The 27,750-nt window shown below is 43.5% G+C and overlaps 1 protein-coding gene across 1 annotated transcript in view; it reads left to right on the plus strand.

Moving 5' to 3' along the window:
* Positions 1 to 11,763, plus strand: part of Kiaa1210 (KIAA1210 ortholog) — a 53,834-nt gene extending 42,071 nt beyond the window's left edge. The window contains exons 10-14 of the mRNA XM_042054356.1: positions 1,233 to 2,818; positions 2,954 to 5,756; positions 6,684 to 6,871; positions 9,178 to 9,274; positions 11,133 to 11,763. Coding sequence (XP_041910290.1) covers positions 1,233 to 2,818; positions 2,954 to 5,756; positions 6,684 to 6,871; positions 9,178 to 9,274; positions 11,133 to 11,299 — 4,841 coding nt within the window. The 3' untranslated portion in view covers positions 11,300 to 11,763. The remainder of the gene's footprint in view (positions 1 to 1,232; positions 2,819 to 2,953; positions 5,757 to 6,683; positions 6,872 to 9,177; positions 9,275 to 11,132) is intronic.
* The last annotated feature ends 15,987 nt before the right edge of the window (positions 11,764 to 27,750 follow it).

Here is a 27,750-nt window from a genome sequence, read left to right on the forward strand (position 1 = left end):
TTTTTTTTTTTTTTTCCAGCTTGAGAGGCACGTTGTTTGCAAATGTGTTCAGTTCTTTCAAATGGCTATGCTTGCTGAGTTCTGTGGAGTGCAGCTAGTGATGGCCTATTCAGTGTTCTTCCCCGACAATGCAAGAAGATAGGAACAATGGAACTGGCTCCCCCAAATTCTTTTTGTAGGAGTTAGAGTTCTCTTCCAGTTTAGAGAAGAAGTTTTGCTGTTCACGGCAACTTCATGACTGATAGCCATGTCCACGGCTATGAGAGCTGTGCGCAGCCGCAGCCAGATATCCACGGCAAGCTAATTCCGTGCAGTGTTTGACAAAATTAAATTTCAGTTCTGTCACTTTTATTGGATGGTCGTCAGACTTTTCCACAAATGATTTCACACGTGGTGTCAAAGATAGGACTCCTTTAAGTATGTTCTTCCCAGAAAGACAAAACACTAAAAAGGTCTTTCAAAGAAGGATGAGAGGGAGGAAGAAAGGGACATAGATGAAGAGTGTGATCTCATTTTTCACACATGGAGATAGAACGGAGTCAATAGCCCTGGGGTACCTATGCTTGCTGTTCCACAGGAAGGGCCCTAAATCAGGGAGCTCTGCGCTGTATGCTGCAGATGCAACCACTAGGTGGCGCGACAGACTCAATGTCTGAGAAGAAGGAGCCAGCACAGAGGCTGTTACTTTGATCAAACTGAGCTGTAGAGGAAAAAGTCCCGCAGGAGTACCCTCACAAATGCAGGAGGCTCACAAACATCTGTAACTCCAGTTCCAGGGCATCTGAGGTCTCTTCTGGCCTCTCCAGACACCAGGCGCACATGTCATACAAAGACTTACATGCAGGCAAAATATTCACATCCACAAAATAATAAAATAAAAGCCATGCAAAAAGAATCCCCCCTTGCTCCTTCTCCAGTTAGGTTTCTCAAATGTAATCATTGTTACAAAATCACCATTTGCCTTCTTTTGAATCTCACACCTAATGGTCAACCAGACTACTGATGGAATGCTGAGGAGCCAGTCCAAGACTGTCTGCTCATAGGATCGAAATTGCCCTTCACTATAAACATTTTCCATCGCTTAAAGCTGGTAGTGAACAAGGGAATGTCTCCTGCAGAGTTACATGTTCATATCAGGGAATTTGGTAGCAAACCTAGCCAGGGGAGAGTGGTACTCTTTTAGGAAGTTGAACGCACACACATCTCTCCTTTCCTTCTTTCCTTTGGTACAGGGCCTTCAGGCCAGGAGCAGAGCTACAAACCTGACTCTCAGGATAAGAAGAAGACAAGAAATCAGTCTCTAAGTACCGATGCTGCCTCGAGTACAGGCCACTCGGCTTCAGGATCCCATCCAAGAAGACGCAGAAAAAGAATCAAAAACGAGATGGGTTTCGTAGAGAAAGGCCTTCTAAAATCCATGAAAGAACATGACCAGGGTGGGAAAGCTGGCTCCTCACCTGCTGAAGAGTTGTCTGGTAGGGAACACTCTTTCTTGAAGTTTTATCTGGAGAAGCAAAGCACAGAGCAGAACCCAACTGCAGAAGCAGCAGTTGCTACTCCTCAGAAGATGCCTTCAGATAAAGGGAATGTGAAGGGGGAAATGGCTGCTCCAGATGTTGAAGCCCAAACGACACCAGCACCGCAGCCTACACCTATACATGTGGCAGAATTCACGGTGAGCGGTCCACCCCTCAGCCGTAAAGAAGGGTTTCCTGAAGGCAAGAAGAAAAAGGAGAAAGCCAGTTCGTCGTCACGGATAAGGCAACCATCCACAAGCCAAGAAGGGGCCACTGTCTCGAGGACAGCGGAGGCCCAAGCGTGCACGCATCCTTCTCAAGCCCATAGAGAAGAGGGAGAAGCATCCAGCCTTGGTTTGCAAAAGTTTCTACCAAGAAAGGAATTATCCTTGGAGAGCACACCTTACCACAAAGGGAGGCATCCCAGAGGTGGCCTTCGGGCCTTTTCAGCCAGTGTTTCAAGCATCACCACAAAAGATGATGTTTCTATGCCCAGGTCGCCTCTTCCCCTCAGGAGGTGGCCCCCTGCAGGGGAATTCTCCTCTGATTCCTACAGTAGTTCAGAGTATGAAAGCAGTTCTGAAGTGCAACTGGGCTCCACGCATTCTTTCCAGATTCTGTGGAACCCTCAAGATGATGATGTCTTCTTCAAAGCAGGAAATGTAGATGCCGAACAGAGCAAGATGGGGTGGCAGCAGCCTCTCGGCTATTCCTCCCAGTCACTAAGAAAATCCAGAGCTGGAGAATCAGAATCAGACAGTTCCTCAGACGATCAGAGAAGCTACGAGATGACATCTGCCCAGTCCTTCCAGTCCTTGGACGAATTTGAAGGATGCTCAGAATCAGCAAGTTTTATCATCGATTCCGTCTTCGAAGAGAAGAGGAGATATTCCCAGGCCTTGCTGGAGTCTGAAGAAAATGAAGTCTCCACAGAGTCAAGCAGTTACTTGGAGAAGTATCACAGTTCTGAGGACATGAGCAGCTCGGAGGAAGAGCAGCCTCCCAAACTTTCCAAGCAGGCCCTGGGTCAGTCCAGAGACCATCAAAAAGTGTTTCCAGTTTCGAAGAGTACCTCAAAAGAGTCGAGTGGTTCTGCCAAGCCAGTGCAACCCGTAAACACTTCTCCACCCATTGTGAGCCCTAGTACTCAGCTGCAACCCCCCATTTTGGGGAATCTTTCTGTAGCACAAAGCAGACCCGTGGAGTCAATACCTCCCAGCCACACTGTCAGGTCATGGATGAGCCCTCAGTCTGAGCATCAAGTGTTTGCAGAGGGCATTGCTGCTGACTGGGACATTTTTATGCAGCCACCATCCCCTAGAAAGGCTTTTAAACACCCAGCAGGGCACCCTGTTGAGCAAAATGTCCCCACAAGTCCAGACATTTTGAACATGGGAGAGGCGGCTTTCATGGAGACCGTGCTTCTCAGACACCACTCTCAGCCCCCAATCAGACCAGTACTTGAGCAAGATATTTCTGCAGGCCCAGAGCTTGGCGCTTTTGAACAATGTCTTGCTGCACAGTCTCCCAGATACCCTTCTCAGCCTTCGGTGGGACCAACCATCAAGAAAGAAGCTTCACTGGGTACAGAAAGTGCTGCATTTGAGGGAAGCCATTTTATGGAGCCCCCACCTCCTCAGCATCCTTCTCAACCCCCATTGAAACCCTTCGCCCAGCACCAGGCTTCTGCATTTGAAAGAGATATTTCTATGGATTCAAGGTTTCTGACACAATCTTTCCAGCCATGGATGAAGCCTCAAGGGAAGCAATCATTTTCCGGTTTAGAGAGCACAGCTTTCGAAGGGAACTCTTCTATAGAGCATGCTCCCCCTTCCCTTCTCCAGCCTATGAAGCAGCCTTATCAAAATGTGCCTTTAGAATCCGAGGCTGGTGCGGCTAAGATCATTACCACGGGCCCACTGCACACCAAATATTCTACTCATTCCTTACTAACTCCTCAAAGTCAACCAGTCGCAGAAAGTACCTCAGTAGAAGGTGCCTCTATGGTGGAGCTACTGCCTCCTCAACCCTCAGTAAAGTCCAAATTCCAACCACAGATGACCCGAGATCCAGTGCATGCTTCCACTCAAGGGGGCAGCCCTATGGAGTCAGCACCTGCTCAACATATCTTCCAAACACAGCCTGTCCCTAAATTTAAGCAAGTTCCTACAGGTTCAGATGGTCCTGAGGCCCAAGGGATCATGTCTGTACCACCAGGTTCTTCCAGATGCCCTTCCCAGCTATGGTTGACTCCTAACTTTGAGCAGATACCTGTACTCCCTGGCAATGTTCCTACTGCATGGGCCATTCCTTTTCATCCACCAGCTCCCAGAATGCCTTCCCAGCCCTTGATGGGATCAGTAGTCCGACAGTCAGCCTCCACAGGATCCATGAACACATCTATCCAACAAGTCGCTGTAGGGCCATTGTCTCCTAGAAACCCTTTGCAGCCATGGCCAACTTCTCCATTTGAACAAATCTCTGCACCCACAGACAAGGCTGCAAAAGCAGCATGGAGCATTCCTGTTGATCCAGCAGCTCCCAGAGAGCTTTCTCAGCCCTTGATGGGCTCAGTGGTCCAGCGGCCAGTCTCCACCGAATTAGTGGGTATTTCTGGGCCACAGAGCAGCTCTGTGGAGCTCATGCCTTCTAGATTCTCTTTCCAGTCAAGAGTAGATCCAGAGACTTATGCAGTAGATGAGGGAGTTTCTCCAATTAGGAAGCCTAGAAGATATCATTCTCAACCCCCAAGAAGCACAGAATTCAAGGAAGAAGTTTCCTCAGATTCATTGGGAGCTTCTGGAGAATGGGGCATTCCTATCGAGCCAATGCTTTCAAAATATGCTCCTCATCCATGGTTGGGTCCTGAGTCTGAGTGCCAAGCCTCCAGTCTAGAAGGTTTTTCCAAAGAGGGGGACATTTATAAGGAGGCATGGCTTCCCAGAAATCCTCCCCAAAGCATTACAAAACATCAAGTCCAGAAAACATCCTCAATGTGGGAGAGTCCCTTTTTTGAGGGAGGCATTTCCTGGAAGCCACCGCCTCCCAATGTTGCCGCCCCATTCTTAATGAGTTCTAAAGTTAAGGACACGCCCTCCAGTCTACAGAGTGCTGAAGGTCAAGACAGCTCTAAGAAACAACAGGGTAGAAGTGCTCCTTCCCACTCCTTTGTGAAATTTATGGCAGATCAAATCTTTGCAGAGAATACTGCTGGGGAGACTGTCTTTTATGGAAAACCTATGCTTAAGAATCGAAGCCGTCCTTCCAGATCTTTGTTGAAGCCTAAACTGGAGGAGCAAGTGTTCTTACGTAACTGGGATGATGAGCCTAAGGAAGACACCACTTTGAAGAAGCTGCCCCCAAAGCAGCCTCCACAGTCGCCGAGAAGACCGAAAGAGTCCCAGGAAGTTCTGTCCTATTCTAAGGGAGACCCTGCGAAGTGGAGCAGCTCTGCAGCGGACAGTTCTCAGCCCCTGGGAAAGCTTGAATACAGGCAGAAAGTCTCCGCTTCTCTCAGTTTTCCCGAAGAGTGGAAGAGGTCTCAAGTCCAGCTGCCTTCCACACAGCCTTCTCAAGGCTTCGATGTAGCTAGGTCGCAGCCACAGGTTTTATCAACAGCTCCTGCAAATGTTCCCGTGGAGTGGCGCAGTCTTGAGGGGCATCGGCCTCCCGGTCAGTCTGCTCAGGCTTTAGTGATGGCTGACTATCAGCAGCAACAAGTTTACTTAAGTTCTGCCAGTGCTGCCACGGAAAAAACCACTTCTAGGAAGAATACTGGCAGCCGGTTCATGCCAAAAGGCCCGGATTCTTCAAAGAAAACCATGAAAAACACACAAGGCTATGGGAACTTCATTAAAAGCACCCCAACTTCTGTTACCAAACCTGGCAAGTTCACTTGGGTTCCTGCCCAGAAAGCATTTGCTTCAACTGGTGCTTACACTAAGGAGGTAGTTCCTCAGCGTCGTGACGAAAAAGAGCGTTCGTTTCTCTCCACCTGCAAGTCTGATGTTGAAAATGTTTTCGGAGTGCGACTGCGGAAAACCTCCCAGAGGAGCGGGATCCCAGAGCCTATCGCGCCACTTGTCCCAGCAAGCAAAGAACAGACGAACAGAGGAACTCCCCAGGGCTACAGCGGAGGCCATGAGAAGTTCAGCCATGCACTTAGCTATGCACAAAAGCAAGGAAACAGGCCCAGATATGAAGGCACTTTCAAGAAGCCAGCAGTTTTCAGACCTCCAGGTAAGAGTTTTGTCTCTCCAGAGGGAAGATCTGTAAGGCAAAGCCTTGGAGGAATGGGCCATGAACTCCGTGGCCTCTAGGTTTCCAACTGTACAACTTTGACAGAACTAGCTGTGGATTTAGAGGTGGGGCTAGTGCTGCATCTTGGATGAAAATATTCAGAAGTAACTCCTTTGCACTCTTCCTTTTCCCCAGGAGGCAGCGTCAGGGCATCCAGTTACTTCTCATTAATAGACGCAGGACCTCCTCCTCTCCCTTCTCCATCTACCTCATGTATAGCGTTCTTTGGGCAGAATCCCATGAGTTCCTAAAAATTAAATAATAACTTTACATACACCATGTCACTTTTATCTGTCAAACAGATCCCCCAAACCCAGTTCATCAAGAGCAATATGAAATCATCGTAATTTACTCCAGATCAAGGTGACCTGTTGGGCACTACTCTTTTCGAAAAACATTGTGTCCTTAGTATCATCCCTGCCTGTTATTGTCTCTGCCTCTGATCACACCTATTTCATGGTGCCATTTGCACAAGGGGCCAAGAAGTAACAGAATCTGTAAGATTTTTCTTAGAGTTGGAGGAATTGTATCAATGGTCTGAGTCTTTGACATCTTGAGAATTTTCTCAGCCTGTCTGACAACCATTGTCCTGTCCTGATCTGGGGATGGGAAGAGGGATGGCTAAAGGAAAGAAAGGATTCAGTAAGAGACAGTATGCCCATTTGAACACGCAACTATTTAACTGCTTAATCCTGCCTTCCCACTTTGTAGGAAGGGCACAAAAGAAAATGGCCCTTCCCTAAATGGTATCTATTTTTGATTGGCAACCAGAAATGATCCTATTTGGAACACTGTTGTGGACAACCTAAATCAGACTGAAGACTTTCTGCCTGGCTTCCTCTCTAATTCTTTTTCTTTCTCTTTCAGAAAAGACCTCTAGTTTGAAGTCAGATTACACTGCAGAACCACCTTGGATCAGTGTGGCAAAACAGAGGCAAAAGGGCTTTGTCTCCCACTTCTCTAAAAAACCCAGGACCAGAGCTGAAATTAGGGCTGAGACCAAGGAGCAAAGATATGAGTCAAAATATGATCCAGGCATGGAGACTCCACGAAAGGTTAGCGGATCCACTGACGGAGCTTGCACTGGGAGTTATGCCAGACACGCAGTGACCATCTCTTATTGGGAGCATTAGTCAAGGACAATTCTTCTTTATTTTGTATTCACACAAATGTGACAGCCTTGACGCTCTTGCAGCATTTGTGAAAAGTAATGGATATGAAGAGAGTCTATAAATCAAGCCTTGTCCTAAATATTCTAAAGTGGAATTCCATGAAATTGGGTGCATAAAAAAGTAGATAAAACAGCAGCCCTATTACTACAAGCAGCAATAATAAAACAGAGATAACAAGTAGGGTCAAAACTGAGCAGTTATATGTTATACCTTTAAGTACATGCACGTGATTTTCATAAATGAGAACCAAGCTATGAACACAGAAGGCCCCTTTATCCCAAGAGTCTCTGAGGATGTCTGGAGCTGCACACAGTAAAGAGCCCTGTAGTTGAATGTCTTTTCCACTTGAACTCATTATTTATATGAGTTATATTTTTATACTCAAAAATAGTATTCCTCCCAATTTCAAAGTTCGATTTGTTTTTACTATATAGTTTAGCAACCTCAGTCTAAGATGTTTCTAAGTTTTCCTCGTAAGTCCAGGATTTTTGCTTGTTTGTGCAATGGGGGCACTTTAGAGCTTCTCTCTCTTGGGTCTCAATGCCAGCATCCTTGCTCTTGCACTTTGAGGGCACTCACGATGACACCATCCCAGGGCATCAGACATTTAAGACAACTAGGCAGAAAACAGGAAACATGAGTGTGGGATGCTGGACCAAAGGGAGAGTCACAGTCAGGATTCTGGGCTGCTAGAAATGGCAGTCAGTGTAAAGTTTATCAAGTGTTTATTTACGAAAAATCTCACTGAATATTTTTGGACTGTGATTGACCATGTGTAATTAAAACTGGGCAGTGAAAGCTTAGGGAAGGGGAGCTCTTTTTCCTATCATGTTTCATTATGCACTCCTTTCCATATCGGTCCCCAAATACGTACTTTTAGGTGTTGATGTTCACACTTCTACATACCGATTTGGTTTGGTTTCACACTTACCTATAGATTTTAAAATGTTACAGGATGTACTAGACATGAGGACAGGGATGATGGAATAATGCTTTCTTCTTAGGAAATCTACGGAAAACAAACCTCAAGAAAGCATATTACATTTACATATCAAAAGCTGTTTCTGAGATCCTATAGAAGTGCTTACTAAATCTATTAAGGGAGTCATGCTTTAACCATCGCTCTGCTTTAAAGATCTTTCCTTTTTTGTCATTGGTTACCTCTTTTGTCAGGGGAAAATACCCTAGCGTGTGCAAACTCTTGACTTAGAACAGCTGGATAGAGATCAACTTTAAAAGCCTACACAATAGAGTTACATCGTTTCCTAGTGGAAAAAGCAAAGCACTTCTAGTCGTATACCAACAAGTTTTGGAAGGTAGAAATCACATAGTGCTTACTTCAGCCAACTGGATCAGATTTGCCTGTAACCATCACATCTTGTTACCTCACAGCTAAGTGATGGTAACAGTGTTATAGAGAAGGTTGTTCTCCCATCCAAGTAACAACCAACTCCAGCACTACTTAGCTTCTGTGATCAGAAGAGACTGGGAGCAGTCAGGATGCTTTGGTCATAGACAAGAGAGAAGGTATTCTCTTATCAGTTTGTTTACACTATTCGTGTTACTAGACAGCTTTTCTTCCTGGTCTGAAGGAAAGGTGGCAAACTTGATCCAGTTTGGGATTTGTTAATAATTTAAGTTCTGGTACTGGAGAGATTACACACTGGTTATGAACACTTAGTGCTCTTTCAGAGGACATGGGTTCAGTTCCCAGCACCCCCCATAGCAGCTCATAACCAAGTGTAACTCCAGTTCCAGGGATGCAATACTCTCTTCTGGCCTCAGCGGCAGTGCCTGTGGTGCACACACATATATGTAGTAAAACACTTGAATACACACACACACACACACACACACACACTCACACACACAAATAGATACATACAAATATAACAATATATTTGCAAATAAATCATTAAATATATATGTATTATGTATGTGTGTATTACAAGCCCAAGGAGCTTTGTGCTATCTTTTGTTATTGATCTATATAATCAATTTTTATAGTTATAGATTTCTACCCAGATGTATACTTCTGCATCAATATCTATATCTTCTCTCTCTTTTCTTCTGATTATTGTTGAACTCATAGTACCCAGGACAGGGTTCACACCATGTTGTCTTCTAAGTAGCTTGCTGTCTTTACTGTAAGGACTTACAAAGGTTTTCTTTTCATTTCGCTATTACAGGAACATGAACCTACAACTGATATCCCCTCAAGAATGACTTTTTCCCCCATTGTTCCCAGAGAGGAGACGTCAAGGCTGTTTAAGTCTACAAAATCAGGTGAAAGCATTCATTCTCACCCGTCAAAAAAGCCCAGAGGAACGTGGTGAAACATTTCGCAATTTCAAGTTCAGGCAGTGTATTTCTCTTATTGATCAAATCAGCTTCATTATTCTTTCATGTCTCTTTCATGAAATGTCACAGACATTAGCTTACTTTAAGGAAATCCAGTTTAAGGAAGTCCAGCGTGCAATTTCCATAGCCCTTTCTAGTCTCTCACCTCACTGAAGAAGCAATCAAGAAAAGGCACAAAATGTTCTTGTGACTAGGTAGGAGAGGAAAGTAGCAAGCCATTTTCAAGCTGATAGCAAGGCAGTGTTTCTTCACCTGTTCTAACCTCAATGAAACCTGCTGACAACAATCCATTGTATAGGCCCATCAGCATTGATTCATGATTATTGGAAAGGCTTGCTTCACATGCTCTTTTTTTCTGACTGAGGGTGTGAGACATAGGGGTACGTTGAAAGCTGCAAAGAAATGTGTCAGGAAATGACAGACTGTGACCTCATCGGTGAGAGTTATGTGCCAGAGGGATTTTCTCAGCAGGAGCTGAAGTTGAGGAGGACGAGGGTTTTTTTTTTTAATAACATAATTACTTATTGATTTTTTTAAAAGGAATTTCACATCATATACCCCAATCCTGTTCACCTCCCAGTCCCTCCACATCTACCCCTCACCCCTGCAGCATGCCTCAAAAAATCCTTCAAAATTTAATTAAAAGCAAAACAAACAAACATCAAACCCCACCTTGGCCCAGCATCATTCCGGTCTCAGTTCATCCCAGTGACATTGAGAACTGTGGTGTGTCACACAGTGTACCCTTTGTCCAATCAGCCCCATCCACAAATGTTCATTGCAGTGAGTCATTGGTCTGGTTCAAGGTCTCTGGCCTCTGGCACACCATCATCCCTGGACCCTCACCAAAACTGGAAAGGAGGATGGATTTACATTCTACTCAGGAACCCATTATTTGGCTGTGGAAATAGCTGTGATCATACTGATCCATGTTTTAGGAGCAGAATATTCCTAAGATGTGGTTCTCAGCTTCCCCTGAAGAATAGATCCACCAGGAATACTGTTAAATGACACACGGCCCTCGCTCCAGCCCTACTGTTTCAGTTGGTTCAAGAAATTGCATAAGCACTGCTAGTTTTTGTGTTTCTTTGGTTTTTTTTGGGGGGGGGTGTTATAGTTGTCATTTGATTTCAGCAATATAGCCCAAGCTAGAGCATCGAACTCCTGGTCCTCCTGCCACAGCATCTGAAATACTGGAATTAGAGGCATGGACCATCACATTCAGACCCACTGGTATTTTTTAAATGCTTCTAGATGTTTCCAATGTGTAGTTAGAATTGAGAAACACTTGTTTAGTCAAAGGGAGTGGAGTTGGGAAACAGATAGTAGTCTGTCGGACCACAGGGGTTGATAGAGTATTATTTCTCTGGATTTTATTAGATAAATTTATTGAGTCATCAGTCATTTTCACAATGTCAGTGACTGGTAAAAACAGATCTGACGTATATAAAAAAGGGAATAGGTAAAATCTTTCCCTTTGGGTGTGAGTTTAGAAGTGTAAGCTAGTGAAATAATAAAAGTTAAACGATGGGCAGTTACACTGCAAGAATCAACTCACATCCCTTCCCATGGCTATGATCCCACAGCTATTTCCAACCTGATGATGCCCCTGGACATACATACTTACTATGCCATTTGCCCAAGCTCTGATTTTTTATAAGTCTGCCTTCTAAGAGAACAATGGTTGGAAAGTATTAAGAACTGGGGTTCATTGCATTTCATCTTCAAATGTGCTCTTGTGTCTCTGGAGTTTCTGACAGTGCATTGTTTGCTGTGATTGCAGTTGTGTTTGATGATCAGAACAAGCTTCATCCATACACCAGGGAGAGAGACACCAGACGCTCTTCAAGTGTGCCACCCAAAGTTGCACCACCCAAGGAGCCTGTGTGGTTCTCAATGGCCAAGAAGAAAGCCCAAGCATGGAGCCAAATGTCAGACATCATGCAATAAACAGCTCCTGGGTGGAGCCTTAGCATTTTCAGTAGTAATTGCCAGTGGCTCTGGCAATTCCATACAACAGTTTTTCTAGGGCTAGTTTTGATTAAGGAAAATAACTTTAGAAAGAGCAATTAACATTTTTAATTATTTGAGTGAAAAACATATTACTAATGTCTAACCCTCAGAAAGTGACTACCAATAACCCCAAACCCAGCATGTTCTCCAGAGAAGTTAGGCTAGAGAACTGCAAAATCATTAACTTCAGACATTGTGCCTTAGAAGAAAGAAAAGAACTACATTTTGCTTCAGCAACTTAAAAATTGCCATTCCTTTCAGCCAAAGAATTTTAATGGAAAGATTCAGGTGATTTAGCCCAGATAATGGACGTTCTTTCAACCAAGAAGATGGCAAGTTCACTAATTAGATGTGTCTGGGTCCTCGGGAGAGCATCCCTTCTCTCTGGCTCCAGGCTGAAGGCAAAGAATTCGGTGTAACTCAACGTCTTAGTTCCTTTCCTGTTACTGTAATACATTCTCTGCTAAGACCAACCTAAGGAAGGAAGGGCTTATTTTGGCATAGAGTTTGAGTGCATAGCCCACCATAGCAGGGAATTCTTGGCAGCAGGAACTTGAGGAAGTTGGTCACATTGCTTTTCCATTCAAGAAATAGAAAACAATGAATTCCTGTGTTCAACTTCCTTTCTCCTTTGATATTTATAGTCCAGGATCCAAGTCTAGGGAATGGTGTCGTCTATGGCAGATGGGTTTCTTCCACCTTAATTAACCTTTCCATTGTCAAATTCTACACATTTATTCTATCTTTCCAGTCCAGTAAACATTATGAGAGATCTACATTTAGATGCCTTAACAGTAAATCTAGGTCCTTTTCCCTAGATCCAAAGGACATCTACTTCTGTCATGTGCTTGCTTTGCTTAAACAGACATGCATCTTGAACATATATGTTGGATGCTTCCCCATTCAAAACCATGTCTAGAAAGGCAATGAGAGTCTATGGCTAACTTAAATTACTCATGCTGGGTTTTGCTGATGATGCTATAATGACACACTGTACAACATGCTGAATTTTTTCATTTAATCTATAAGACATCTCCTTATTTTGGTCCTCTAGCTTTGCCCTTTTGATAATGTTAAGTTTTTGATTGATTGAATTTCATTCCATTTTTATTTCTATAGTGATTAGTTTGTTTAAACTAATGCTCTTAGCATAGGTAATTACAGTATATTAGTTCTAACACTTCTCTTCCCCAGTTTTGCCCATGCAGTCATTGCATCGTTCTCACTATGAGAATTCCCCATTAATGATATCTCTCCCATTACCAACAAGTCTCCGTTTTTAATCATAAGCTTAAGGTTTTTCATTGCCTAGGAATGTATTCTGATAGGTTTGTTTCTTTTAGCTTTCTTATTTTTTTGATTAACACAAAGCAAATAAATTCAATAAAGCTTATTTTGTAGTTTATTTCTGTCTGGGGAATGGGGAAGGAAGGGAAATAGAATATGGACAACTCAGATTGAAGATTGTCAGTGGACCAAAATATTTTAAGAGGTTGTCCTATATAGAAGTAGTTTCCACACTGATGTGAATGACCAAGCTGGTGGCCTCCATGTGGGCTTTGGTGGGGTAGGAAAAGGGACCCAGCACATGGTGGCTGCAAACCAGGAAGTTTGAGGACTGTATCAAAATCTTACACAAAGATAGGCTTCTAAACCAGTCATTTTCAAAATCTTGGAAGCACTGGGCTCATGCAGAAATGGATGATACACAGTAAAGGAGGAAAAGGTACTGTGGAACAATGGTCTTGTACCCTGTAAAGATTTGTTGCTTGTATTGGTTTAATAAATGCCGATTGGCCAGTAGGCAGGCAAGAAGTATAGGTGGGGTGACCAGAACAGCAGAATTCTGGGAAGAGGAAAGAGTCAGTCTGTAGTCATGACCCAGACGTAGAGGAAGCAAGATGAGAATGCCTCACTGATAAAAGTACCAAGCCACGTGGCTAGCACAGACAAGAATTAGGCGTTAATTTAAGACATAAGAGTTAATAAGAAGCCTGAGCTAACAAGCCAACCAGTTTATAATTAGTGTAGGCCTCTGTGCGTTTCTTTGAGACTGAACAGCTGTGGGACCTGGTGAGACAGAAACCTCTGTCAACAAAAAGGAGTTATAATACCAACTATTTATTTAGTCTGGCTAGTGAGACAGCTGAATTTTAAAACAGGAGCTCAGTTGGAGAAATCCACATTTAAATCAACAAATAAAACATGTTTTATACAATGGTCTATCTTTTTCATGTATATTAATAATGACCAGAGAGACTAGAATGGATTTTAGAACATTCAAACTACTAAAGACCTAACCAATGATGTGGGCCTTATTTCCCATTCCTATTCTGCTGCTAGGCCCTAGCCTATCCCCTAGACTCCAGCTCCTATTCTAACCACACTTAGCTCTGGGAGCCTATTCCTTGGTAGGACAGTCGGATTTACCAAGGATGGACCATCCTAAGGGCAGACTGCAGCCTCCAGAAGCAGAAGAAATAGTCAGAGACATTAACTACATGGGCCATATTCTAGCAGGATTAGGAAACGTTGTTTTCATAGGTTTCTGACCCTCTATAAAGGAATAAGATTGGAAAATGGCCAACGTGTGGCTTAAGAAATATGGAGGTCAAGGAAGGCATCCTTTATAATTAGATCTAAGAGCAATGCTATTTTAACAGCTTATACAACATAAACTACACTATGCCAATACCCATCTATTGAATCATTCTGTACTTCTAATGTAGGTAATAGGGATAAGAGTCTCTGTGCTTCTGCTTCATTATCTAGTCCTAGCCATAAGGAATACTATATGATGGTATGCTTTAAACCTCAACCCTGATGTGAATAAAACAGGTTACAGAATGGTCAAGTCTACTTCAGCATAATGTGTGCTAAGTGCTAAGAGAGTATCCATTTAGTGTAAAAGCCAACGCCTAGGGCTTTGGGAGGGTAAGACAAATAAAACCATTTAATAGACCCATAAAGTATAATGAGATGAAAGCAGTGATTAAGGCTCCTGGCAAGGAAACCCACAACTGAATTATTCACTGACAAATCGTGTGACTTTTGGAAGAAGAGCTAATATCAACGCTCCTCAAACGTTCCCACAAATTAGAAAGAAAAAGATACCCACAAAAATGCTATATGAAGCCAGTACTGCACTGATATGAAAACCAAAGAGAAAACTGCAGACCACTTTCCTTGATAGACGTAAGTGTAAAATTTCTTTGAAAAATTCTTTCAAAGTAAAGAGGAAATAAATTTGAAAGAGGGTAAGGAGAGGTATATGAGAGAATTTGGATGGAGAAAATGGAAGGGGAAATGGTATAATTGTAATCTCAAAATTAAAGAAATGATTTTAAAAATCCTTACAAGTTATAGAACACATTAAGAAGATTGTACATCAAGCCAACCAAGTTGGTTTCCTTCCATGGTTACAGGATTGGGTCAACATTTCTGGAGGCCCCAGTGATATCTCCTTAACCAGGACCCCAGTTGTTAAAGAATGACTACTGCTCCCGGGCCTCTCAGCTCACTCAAGGTCTTTGGAACATAGAAGTGTTTACCCCTGACTGGATTCTGGGGTCTTATTCCAGTGGCCAAGGGGACTGTGAGATCCAAGAGTGGAAAAAAAAAAAAAACAAGACTAGGCTGGACATTCAGATCAGATAAGGACACCTGGGAAGATAGGCAAGAAAGTCAGACAGGCTTGATCACCCAACAGGAGATTGCCTCTGAAGCCTGGCCATGGCAGTGTTACACTGCCAGGCTCACAAAGAGTCAACGTCCAGTGAGTTAGGGAAACCAACTGGCAGACTAGGCAGCCAAACAGCCTGCCTTCCATGAGGACAAAGGCCCCCAGTCCCCTCTCACTATCTGCTAAGGCTGTTTTAACAATTGATGAAGAAGCTACTAAAGATCAGGACCGGCTGATTGCTACAGATAATAATTCTAGGGACAACAGCTCCCAGTCTGATCCCGAAAGCTTATGAAGCAACCCATCTGGGAAAAAAAAACTGCCATACAATTTTTTTTATTGATTTTTATTGAACTCTGCATTTTTCTCTGCTCCCCTCCCTACCTCTCCTCTCCCCTTCAGCCCTCTCCCAAGGTCCCAATGCTCCCAATTTACTCAGGAGATCTTGGCTTTTTCTACTTCCCATGTAGATTAGATTCATGGCCATACAAGAATTATTACAAAGATATTTGGTGGTGCCAAGGTTGCCAACACTGACCTAATGAACTAGCAAAGACTGTTCTTGGAAAATATCAAGCAGGGATTCAAGACCCCCATGTTGACACAAAACAGGGCTCCTACCTATTTAACATATTTAGTGGACTTTTCAGACACTCAAACCAGGAGAAGCTAACAATACTTGCTGGTGATGGTGTGCATTTTTGGGGCTACGTAGCTTATTCTATCTGCACAGAGAAGTAAATAAGAAGCTTGCACATGCAATACCACCCCCCTAGTCTTCAGGCCTGGTTGAGAAAATAAAAGGACTTTAACTCTACCATATATACAGTTTAGGATGCATTGTGCATCCTGTAAATGATTCCTTCCTTTTTGAGTTCGTGTTTGCCAGCCACCTCCACTACTCCTAAAGGACTCAGGGGACCTCTGAGAGTATGGACATAACCACCTCTAGAGGTTCTTGAGGACTTGGCTGACACTGCACAAAAATTGTCCAATCCTCATCACCCCCTCATCTCTTAAAGTCGCAGGCGTCAAGTCATGGATATACCACACTCAACCAAGGCTGCTGAGGACCCAAGCCAGGAGTGGGCTGTGAGAGCCCAATCAGACTAGTCACTGAAACTGACCATATCAAAAATGACCTAGAAATAGGGACAGTGGCTCAGCTCCTGACATCCCACCTGATCCCATGAATGTGCATCCAAGCCAGTTCCCACTCAGCCTCTCTGACTCGGTTACATACATTAGTATGGAGTTCCAAGGAAGCCCCAATTCCTGGACGCCCATCAGTATAACTTACTAACTCCTCCAGGTGGTGCTACTTTGGAATAAATAGCCGTGGATCACCCCTGAGACCTAGTATGCGATGATGGAACTGCCCACACCAATAAAACAAGAAAACCAGTAAAACTGTGAGCCCTTTGGCTATGGCTCCAGCTAGTAAGAGACTCAGATGAGTAGCCAGAGGACAAAATAACTATTGTGAGGAAACCTATTGGTCTTATCTTAAACACATGCAGACTTCCTCACAAAAGGGGTTTTTGAAGTGGGGGTGTCCCATAGAGTGACAAGGAGATAAGACCATAATGGGCCTTCGGGGTGAAGAGGAATAACACAGGCACTGACCATAGAAGCCCTTCGTGTGGGAAAGCCATGTCTCAAAATGCTGACTTTACTAAATGTCAGCCTTGATCTCTTCAACCCTAGGCCAAAACTGTAAGATATGCATACAGGCAAACCTGTTTACTTATACTGGAGTAGGAGCAACTTGACCAAAACACAGAACACAAAAGGAACATATATAATTGGGCCACCTGTTGAAGTCATAGGAAAAACCCAGTGTGTGAAAAATGATAGGACATAGTTAGCCTGCCCCAAGGGTTTTATACCTGCTACCCAGGAGAGAGGCACACACTAGTATTATTGGCACTTAGTTGTGCTCACAGGAAATGAGGTCCAGCAATAACTGTATCCCTTACATTCAAGAAATAAGAGAAGGCCGGGCCTTGTGTTGCATGCCTTTAATTCCAGCACTGAGCAGGCAGAGACAGGAGAATCTCAGTCTGAGGTCATAATGAGTTCCAGGACAGCTAGGGCCACATCGTGAAGCCAGTTTCAAAAATCAACAACCCAAAACCACACAGCAATAAAAAATACTTAAATAGTATGTCCTCACACCAGCCATCCACATGTACAAGAATAAAGCTAGATTCCTACCTATCACCCTGAGTAAAATCAATGCAAGTTTTTTAGTTATACATCAGTTAGATTAACCCATCAATACCTAGAATATACAAAGGAATAGAAAGATTTAACAACCAAAATTTGTCTTATCAATGAATGGACTATTGTAATGAACGAGCATTTCTCAAAAGAAGAAACACAAGTTGTCTATAAATATCTGAAAGTAGTGGTCAGTATCCTTATCCAACAGGGAAGGTTTTTATGATTTTTTTAAAAATGCTTGCAAGATCCCCCACAGAGCAGCCGCGAGCCCAGCGGCAGGTCACAAGCAGGTACCCAGCTGGCCTGCAGACACCTGGCGGGTGGGCAGTAGACAGAGACAAAACATGTATAGTAAGACTTAATATTTATTCAGGGGGTTATGGAGGGGAAAGGGAGAAAGGGGGCAGAGAGAGAGGAGGAAGGCGGGGGAGAACACGTGTGAGTGCCAGGAGGGGACAGAGAGAAATCCAAGATGGTGACTAGAGGCCAGAGGGTCACAGGGAGTGGGCGTGGCTTGCCTCTTAAAGGGACCAGGGACCAAAACCATAACAGAAGGTAGTTTTGAGATTGCCCCTCACTAGTCCAAATGGATATTATGAAGAAAGGAAATGATAAATATTTGCGAGGATATGGGGAATGAGGGGCTTTTATACACTTGTGAGAAGAATGTAACCTAGTGAGAGGAAAATTATTGTGGAGGTTCCTCTAAAAATAATACAAAAAATACCCCAGAAATATCAAATACTCAATCATACTAATCCCAGATATATACTTAAAGGACTCCAAGTCAACAGAGCACAGAGAGATATGCAATCCATATTTACTGCTGCCCTATTCAAAATAGTTAAAAAACAGAACCAGCAAAGCTGTTCAAAAGATGAATGTACCAAGAAAACAAGGAGCATATACAAAATGGAATGTTTTTCTCCATTTGCTTTAAGAAATGCACACCATTAATCCCAGCACTCAGAAGGCAGAAGCAGATAAATCTCTGTGAGTTTGAGGCCAGCTTGGTCTACAGAGCAAGTTCCAGGACAGGCTCGAAAGCTACAGAGAAACCCTGTCTCGAACCTCCTCCGCCCCCCAGAAAAGAAAAGAAATGAAATCAGAAAAATGGATGAAATAAATAATTATGCTAAGCAAAATAAGCCACATCCAGAAAAGTGTTTTCTTCTATATGTGGAATTTAGATTTAAGTGTGTGTGTGTGTGTGTGTGTGTGTGTGTGTGTGTGTGTATGTGTGTGTCTCATGGAAATAGGATGGGGACTCTGAAAGTAGAGGAAGAGACTCAAGAGAGATGAGCCGAGAGAAAAAGAGAAGAAAATGGGATACCCGCAATGGAAAAGCAGAAGGGAAGCCCTTTTCAGCGGAGGAAGATGTCTAGCAAGAGTAGGAGAGATAAGGCAGAGTAACTGGAAATAGTTGAGTAAGAACAAAGAAAATCACACACACACACACACACACACACACAAGCCAAAATGAGACACACCATTTTGTATGCTAACCTAAACTGTTCATTTGAAAATTACACTCGTTTCCAAAGTAGCGCCATTTCAAGAAAGTACTCAGTTGTCACGTGAACTTAGTGATTAATGTGAGAACACTACAGCTCAGAAGGCTTGTCTCCATCTCTCTCGTTACAAAAATTGTTTTAGGCATGATATTTTAATCTACTTTGGGTTATATAATGCAATTTGAAACAAGGTCACTTTTCAATGAAATTAAAAGTGTCCAAAGAGGAAAAACACAGATTTTAGTCAAGATTATGCAAATAAAACATGACAGTATTTCTGCCTATGCATCGAATTTAATTCTAACATTAGCAAACATTGTGAGATACATTTCCAACAGGAAGGAGAAACAGCACGTGCCATTGAAAGCCGCCTTTGAGTGATGAAAAACAGATTGATGTCCGTCTTGCAATTTCTGGGGCCTTCTGAGAAGAGAAAATCCTCAAAACAGCGACGAGCAAGCTATCTTTCTTCTCATTCCCCCTTCCTTTGATATCTCCTAACTGTGGAATCAGATGAAAGACCAGTGAATCACTAAACATCGAGCAGCCACAATGACTCCCTAAACAAAGCAAAGTAGACAGAGAGCTCCATAGATCTTAGACATCTGTCTGCTGATTCGTAACCAACAGAGGACATGATTTCCTTTTGTAGCTTTTATGCTGCATGTCAGGGTCTTATGAACCGGATAGCTTCAACACGTGATGCCAACAACCTTGTATCCTTTCCTAACACCAGGTTTTGCACTCCAGAGAGCATTTGGAGATTTAAAGTAATTCTCCCAACCTTTAAGATCCTGATTATAAACACACACACACACACACACACACACACACACACACACACACACAAAAACAGGAGGGAAACGTGAAGATGAGGAAGGAATGTAGGAAAGGGAATCTGGGAGGAGGAGGGGAGAGAAAGAGATGTAGGAACTGTGTAACCGAAACCACGAGGGCAGGAAGAATGAAAAATGTAACACTGAAGCTGGGATGGGGATTGCCCCTGTGATCCCAGTACTTCAGAGCCTAAGATGGGAAGACGTTCCTGAATTTGATGCCAGCGTGGTCTATATAGTGAATTTCAGGCCATCCTGACCTCAATATTAAGACCCTGTCACAAAACAGATATCTTGCTAAAAACTAAATAGAATAGAGTACAAAAAAAAAATTCCTGATCACTTAAGCTTAATTAAAAACAAGAGAGAAAGTAAACCTTACTTACCACTTTAGTGATAATACTAAGGTTAACTTGTACTTTCAATGGCTCTCTCTCTCTCTCTATACACACACACACACACACACACACACACACACATATATGTATAAAATTCACTGTTAGTTATTAGTCACATGCATGGTCCAGTGTGCAATCAACAACTTTCTCTGTTTGTCAGCCATAACAGTCTAAAAGTTATTGTCTTCTCGTCATTACAGGAGACTGGCTATGTAATGCAAGCTGTTTCTGATAACTGTTCACTAAAGAGATACTGGTCCAGGTAGAACACAACTACTAAGTCTGATGTAATAACCGCTTGCTAAAAGTCTTTAAAAAAGAGGTACTGAAGGACTATCCTATATATTTCAAATCAAACTGCATTTTCTATTACTAGCAATATCAATAATGTGGCAACATTTCAAAAAGGATCAACCGAGTTTCTACCTAAATTTAAATATATTTTTCTCAGCTTTTTTTTTTCTTTTTTTTTTTCAAGACAGGGTTTCTCTGCAGCTTTTTTAGAGCCTGTCCTGGACCTAGCTCTTGTAGACCAGGCTGGCCTCGAACTCACAGAGATCCGCCTGCCTCTGCCTCCCGAGTGCTGGGATTAAAGGCGTGCGCCACCACCGCCTGGCTTTTCTCAGCTTTTTGAGTAGACTTAAAACAATAAAGTTATGACAAAGGCAGGGATGAGGAGTGACGCTCAACACGGCACACGGATACCTGGAGGAGCTGGAACAACAGACTTGTGCTGGAGCCGCTTCTCCTGGCCCCCTCTTTTCTTCCTTCTGGTTCTTTCTATTACTTCCATTATCATGGTAGATTTTCTCGAAATGATCAAACTCATACTGACTTATGGCTAGAGTGAAGAGAGCAGTTTGAGAAAAGATGTGGAAAAATTACTCAGCACGTAATAGTAGCAGCGTCCTTGGGAAAAGCTGGCGAGAGAAGCAACTGGGAAAAGAATAGCTGAGCACCTTTCCTGGCCCTCACGTTTCAGAAATTTGATCATTACCATGGCTCTGTTTCTTTCCTTTTTTCAGTAACCTGCTCGGCCCATTGCTTATGACTTCTTGAAGGAAGGAAGGCACCAGAGTCATGGGGGGCCAGCTTGCTTTCTTTTACACTATGGGGACAGATGTGCTGGTCAGATATCGTTTGCCTCAAAGGCAAACTATATGGTAAAGTTGATTGTTTTCTCACCTCCTTGTGGATTTCCTTTCCACAAAGGGACCATTAACCAGCTAATCACAATGAGGGACTAAATATCCAAGAATCTCTCCACACAGGTCAGAAGAGGGCCTTGGGTCACCTGGAAATTAGAGTTCCAGATGGTTTTGAAGTACCATGCGAGAGCTGGGAACCAAAACCTGTTCTTCTGTGTGAGAGGTAAGTGCTCTGAACTGAACTATATTTCTCCAGCGCCTCTTAACAATTTTAAAAGGTCTAATTTGTTATCCAATACCAAGTGGTCAGCCCTAAAAACATACATATATGAGCAACACTATAGGACTCAACAGTTCATTTACACACACACACACACACACACAGAGTGACAGAGAGAGAGAAAGAGAGAGAGAGAGAGAGAGAGAGAGAGAGAGAGAGAGAGAGAGAGAGAGGTGTAATAAGGAGAAGTGGATATGAATTTGAGAGGGAGTAAGTGAGGGAGTAGAGGTCACGGGCATGGAAGGAGCTAGAGGAGAGAGAGGGTAAAGTTAGGCAAATACAACACTCATATATGGAATTCTCAAAAGTTAAAAAAAGATATAATAAATCACTGTGTGTCCTTAAAGAGAGGACCATGTAAACAACACATTGCATGGAAGGACTCATCTTCAGGACCCAGCAGAGTAGCTGCACACGCAATCTCCTTGTGGTTGTGACAAATGCACAAAACCTGCTCAAGCCCAGGCCAGACCAATTTCCAGCTCAAGAGGGGCATCCAGCAAACAATTCTCCCATTAGCCATGGAATGTTTGGAATTTGCTAGCTTCTGGGTAAGGAAGAGACAGTTTGCTCTTAGAGTATTTGTAGACCCTGGAAAACCGGTGAGTGGAGGACCACACAGCCAAAAACGTTTGGGCAGCAATATTTGAAGTGAGTCTTGAAGGGTTAAAGAATGAAAGGGAAACAAGGTGGATGGGCAAGGAGAGGGGGTAGATTTGATTGAGTTCAGGAAGGATGAATATGATCCAAAAACCATTGAACCAAACTTGAAATTCTCAAAGAGCTAATAAAAATATAAATAAAATTAAGGATGCCCCAAACAAGCAGTAAGGAGTTCTGTTATTTTATGCTTAGTTAAAATTCCATATAATATACACTGGAGGTGGTGGTGCATGCCTTTAATTCCAGCACTCAGGAGGCAGATGCTGGTGTGTAGTGATGAGGTGAGCAGGCCTGCTTTTCATCCAGCCCGGCTCCTGCATAGCTAGCTTAGCCCCGGAAATCACAACACACAAACTGTATTCATTTAAACACTGCCTGGCCCATATGTTTCAACCTCTTATTAGCTAATTCTCACATCTTACTTTAACCCATATTTAGTAATGTGTGTAGCACCACAAAGTGGTGGCTTACAGGGAAAGATTCAGCATATATGACCTGGTGGCTGGCTCCAAGGCGTTTGTCTCAGAGAGAAGAGGCAGGGCATCTGCCCGAGGCATCTCCCTAACCTCCCTTCTTCCCAGCATTTTGTTCTGTATACTCCACCTATCTAAATCCTGCCCTATCAAAGAGCCAAGGTAATTTCTTGATTAACCAAAGAGAGTCCTCCATCACTGGTGGACCTCTGTGAGTTTGAAACCAGCCTGGTCTACAAAGTAAGTTCTAGGTCAGCCAGGACTGTTTATACTACATATATGTATTATTATATATTGTGTATATGTAGTTTATACTACATCTTTGCATATATTATATTGTATATATCATAAGATATATTTTACATGTAAACATATATTTTCTATATCATATATATGTAATTTAAATGAAGTTACATCAATTGGGGTGACAATGCTCTCCTCAAAAATTCCTTAATTATCCAATAAAAATCCCAGTGCCTTGTGTGGTAAACCTCCTTTAGAGTTGTTGGTCAGTGCAGTCCAAGAGACCCCTAAAACAATATAGACCCTTGCCCTTAATGCCCTCCAGAAAAAGAAGACAAGGCCCTGTTGCTGAAAACACAATGCACTTCAAATACAGGATCTGAAAGAATCAATCTGGATCCCACCTCAAAGCTGCTCTCCTGAAGGCTAGATCTCATAGTATCAGAAAGAGCCATGCAAGCTGCCAAGAGCAAAAGGCCATCAGTAGTCCTGTCCATTGCTATTGTCTTTGAGGTACAACACAAATGCAGCTTGGCAAGATATTCTGAAAGGTGCAATAGCAGCACTTATACCCCGAGGGGAGCCAACAGCTACCTAAGTAGACTTCAGACCCACTCAGTGGGAAGGAATCCATGCCTGGCACTACTAACCAACCGTCTGGTGAGGCCATGAAGCCTAGAGGAGAACCTGCTACTCCTGTCATTTTCTTACAGCAGTGCAATCTCTACCCGAATGGATCTTGTATCCACAGATAAAGGTAGCTTTCATCCCTAGTCAAACAATATTCCTTGCTTTTCAGGAGACGGAAATCATTATAGAAAACCACAATCAGTAAAAATGCAGAGGTGAACTGACTGTGAAGTGTTGGCTTCCAATTAATACACTGACAACACAGCCCTACACGTAAGGCTCAGGGAATGTCTCAGAAAGGGAGAGAGACACAAAGATTATAAGAGTCATAGGATCAAGACAGTCTCAAAAGAGGATGAAAGTGGGGTGGGGCAGGCAATAGGGGTGAATCTGGGAAGAGTACAGAGGGGACTGTAGGATAAATATGATTAAGATATGTCATATGAACTTCCTAAATAATTAATAGAAATGGGATGTAATTTTTTTAAAGTATAGAAATATTAATCACCATTTTAATTATTGAGTGACAAATAATTTGTAAAGGAATTGAAATAAACTTTAATTTACATTCTAACACAAACTTGAGATAAATTTAGATATGCAAAAATGTTTTTCCAATTACAACTTTAAAAAAATAAAAAATGAAGATTTTAATCATAAAAGAAATAAATGTACAAGCATATCAAAACCACAGAGGTTGTCAGAAATATATTTGAAATCATTTAGAAGAATGAAGAAGTGGAGGATACTACATTCTTGGCACGAAAATTCAATATTTCAGACATGTTTATAAAGTGAATTTATTATCATTTTAAAAACAATATTTTGTAGCTGGGTAGTGGTGGTGCATGCATTTAATCCCAGAATCAGAGGCAGAAGCAAGCTGATCTCTCTGTGAGCTCAAGATCACCCTGGTCTACAGAGTGAATTCCAAGACTCCAAGACTATTCTGAGAAACCCTGTCTTGAAAATCCAAATAATAGTAATAATAATATTTCTTGTATTTGTAATTGTAATTATAATTGTGGGTGTGTGGTCTCCACCTATGTCTGCACTACGAGCATGCAATGCCCATGAAGGCCAGAAGAGGGTGCAGATCTTCTGGGGTTAGAGTTCCTGACAGTTGGGAGCTACCTTCTGGGTGCTGGGACTTGATCAGAGTCCTCAGAAGAGCAGCCAGGTTCTCTCAACCTGGAGCTACCTCTCAAGCCCATGAATTTGTAGTCTTACAAAATACTGTAATTTTAAAAATATATATGTAAAGCTTGCCAGGCGGTGGTGACACATGCCTTTAATCCTAGCACTTGGGAGGCAGAGGCAGGCAGATCTCTGTGAGTCAGAGGACAGGCTGATCTTCAAGAGCTAGTACAAGAACGTGCTCCAAAGCTACAGAGAAGGCCTGTATGAAAAAAATTACACACACACACACACACACACACACACACACACATCAACAGGTGAACATTACAATCAATTTTGACGAAAGAGAACACTAACAATTCAACTCCATTTAGGCAATATTGGCCTCCCAAGAGTCCAGTGCTTGCCCTCCATAGGACTTAATTCCTTTCTATGTAAATTCATTTATTGTGTTTGAATTTAAAGTGCTTGTGGAAATTGTTTTTTTTTCCTTTTGTGGAAATGCATGATACAAACTTTAGCCATCTCTGGGAACTTGAGAGCCTAAAATACTCTCTGGACTACAGAAGAAGCTTCCCTGTCTTAGGAACCTTCATACTGGGCAACTATATTTTAGCTGGCAACCATAGAATCAAGAGGATAGGGTTTGGCCAGGAGAGAGATAGCTCAGTGGCTAAGAACACTTGCTTCTCTTCCAGAGGACCCTGGTTCTGCTCCCAGCACTGACTTGCCTGCTCCTAAATGAGGTTAACACCAGTTCTAGCAGGAACACTAAGCCCTCTTTTGATCCCAGGAGGGTCCAGCACTCGTGGCATACACTGGCACAGACAGCTTTAAAACAGGAGGGGAGAGGAGGGTAGGACCGACTTTAACATAAAGAGAGCCCTGTTTTTGGAAGGACAGAAACAAACAAAGGATGGTGTTTTCTAGAAAGGGTAGATTTTCAGTCCTTCACTGGATGGTGGCCATGGCAACCTTCTCTTTTCAACAGGTCATCTTAAAGCTAAGTGGTGACAAACCCGTTTATTAGCCTTCCTAAGCCCCGCCCCTACCAGCTGTGACACGGGTACTTCTATCTAGTCCCCGGATGTGAGAAGAGCCTGGCGGGTCGGCCTCCACCTTGTGTGGCCTCCTCTCCTCTCGTGTCCCGGCTACTTCGATGGGACCCCCTCAGGTACCATCACAGATTTTGTCCTCTCACCAACTGCCTCTTCCAAAGCCCCGTCTCCTCTAACGCCCCTGTCGACTGTCTTTTGGGGCCAGCAACTTCCTGTTTGTCCTGTCATCATCGTCCGTAGTCATCTAGCATCGTCCTGGCCATTGCGGTCCGAGTAGCCATTGTTGTCCTTAACTGAACCCATTCAAGGCCTTGGTGAGGGATCTAATAGGTCATGTCTGCCACAGGGGATCAAGATCCAACCAGAGAGACCCGAGATGACCCGGTAGCCCTTGAGGGAGAGTGGCTACAAGAAGCTGCAGGGGGCAGCGAGATAGGCCACGAGTCCGGCCTCAATGGGGCCTCGGCCACTCCTGCCATTGAAGAGATGATGGCCGTTCATCCTAGGGGGATGGACAATGCTGGGCCTGAAAGAAACCAGGAAGAAGGGGGGTGACAGGAGAGAGAGCTCAGATGCTGAGGAAGACTCAGATATTGAACCTGTTGACGAGGAGGGAGGAGAGGAGGAGATGGAAAATCTAGGAGATCGAGAAGCGGTGGAAGGACCATCGATTCCCAATGGCTGCCTTCCGATTCATCTTTCTGGACGTGATCCATGCCATTCTCAACCGTGTCTATTACAACGACCATGCCTCGATGGGGAACCCCTCGTGAAAACGACGGAGCGATAGAAACACCTGGCCCTTCTGCTTCTGGCCACTCAAGTGAGGTCCAAGTTCCATCGGGGCCCCTTCCATCCACAGTGACGGCCGCAGGGTATGGCTGCCAGGCCCCATACACTGCAGGTCGGGCCCGAAGCCTGCCAGAAATTATCTCAACGTTTCCGGAGCTGGAGGAGCCTCCAGACTTCGAGGACGAAGCAGATCATTACCTGCCAGAGCCACATCTTTGCATGAGAGAGCCAGCATTTAGGGCAGCAGCCAAGGAGCAAGCAGGAGAAGAGATGGCAGCACAGGCGGCGACAACAGAAGAGCCAAAAAGGGAAGTCATCGAGCAAGCCATGACCTCAGAGGGTAAGGAAACAAGCTCTAGGGGCCTAGATGAGGAGATTGGTGCTGGGCAGCGGTTGGGAGGCAGGAAATAAGGACAAAGATTGTCACTGAGAGGGAGGCTGAGGCCAGGGCTTCTCTGGGTGCAACAATTGACTCTGCTCAGTGCTGGCCTCTAGTGGGCAAACTCATGGCTGGGCGGGAAATGCCTCTAAGGTCAAATGGTTCTGGTTAAAAAATTGGTTCATGCAGGGCAGTGGTGGGGACAGCCTCGACTCTCAGCACTCAGGAGGCGGAGGCAGGGGGATCTCTGTGATCGAGGCCAGTCTCTAACAACCTTCATAAGTTTTTGATTTGAGACAGTCTCATGTAGCCCTGATCGACCTTGAGCTCACTATGTAGCCATGATCTCCAAAAGAGAGCTTGGGAGCTAATAGAAGGGACATCTACAGTCAAAGAACAAGCAAATGGTGTTCCTCATTTTGTTTATGGCTTTAAAAGGTGTCAAGGGTCTTAGGAGTTTGATGCTCTGCATGGATAACTACTTTTTGAGCACTTGCTGGGGAAGGGAGTGTTAGTATTCACGGCTTGAGAAAAATTTACCAAGAAATTCGTACTTGAGGCACACAGGTATCTTCCTGCCGAGGTCCTGCCCAAGGTGTAATGGATGCAATGGGGACCAATGCTTCTGATGTCTTCTTCAAAGGAGAAGAAGTGAACATCATTGCTTACGATATCTGCTGGGAAAGGGAAAGAAATGTCACTGTGGGAATGATCAGGTGGCAGAAGTGTGAAGATTAGGGAAGGGGTAGCGTGAACAGAAAGAAGGTACCTAATTACTGGTTTTTAGTCTCTCATGTTCTTTATCCTGAGAGTAGATGTGGCTGGCACTATTGGTTGGGAATTAGGATACTTTTTTTCACTCTGGTTTTTAATGATCTTTACTAAATAAACAGGCGAATACCATTGTAATCCCTGGAATGACAATC

Source organism: Arvicola amphibius, chromosome X (genome assembly GCF_903992535.2).
Source record: "Arvicola amphibius chromosome X, mArvAmp1.2, whole genome shotgun sequence".
Classification (NCBI taxonomy): Eukaryota; Metazoa; Chordata; class Mammalia; order Rodentia; family Cricetidae; genus Arvicola; species Arvicola amphibius.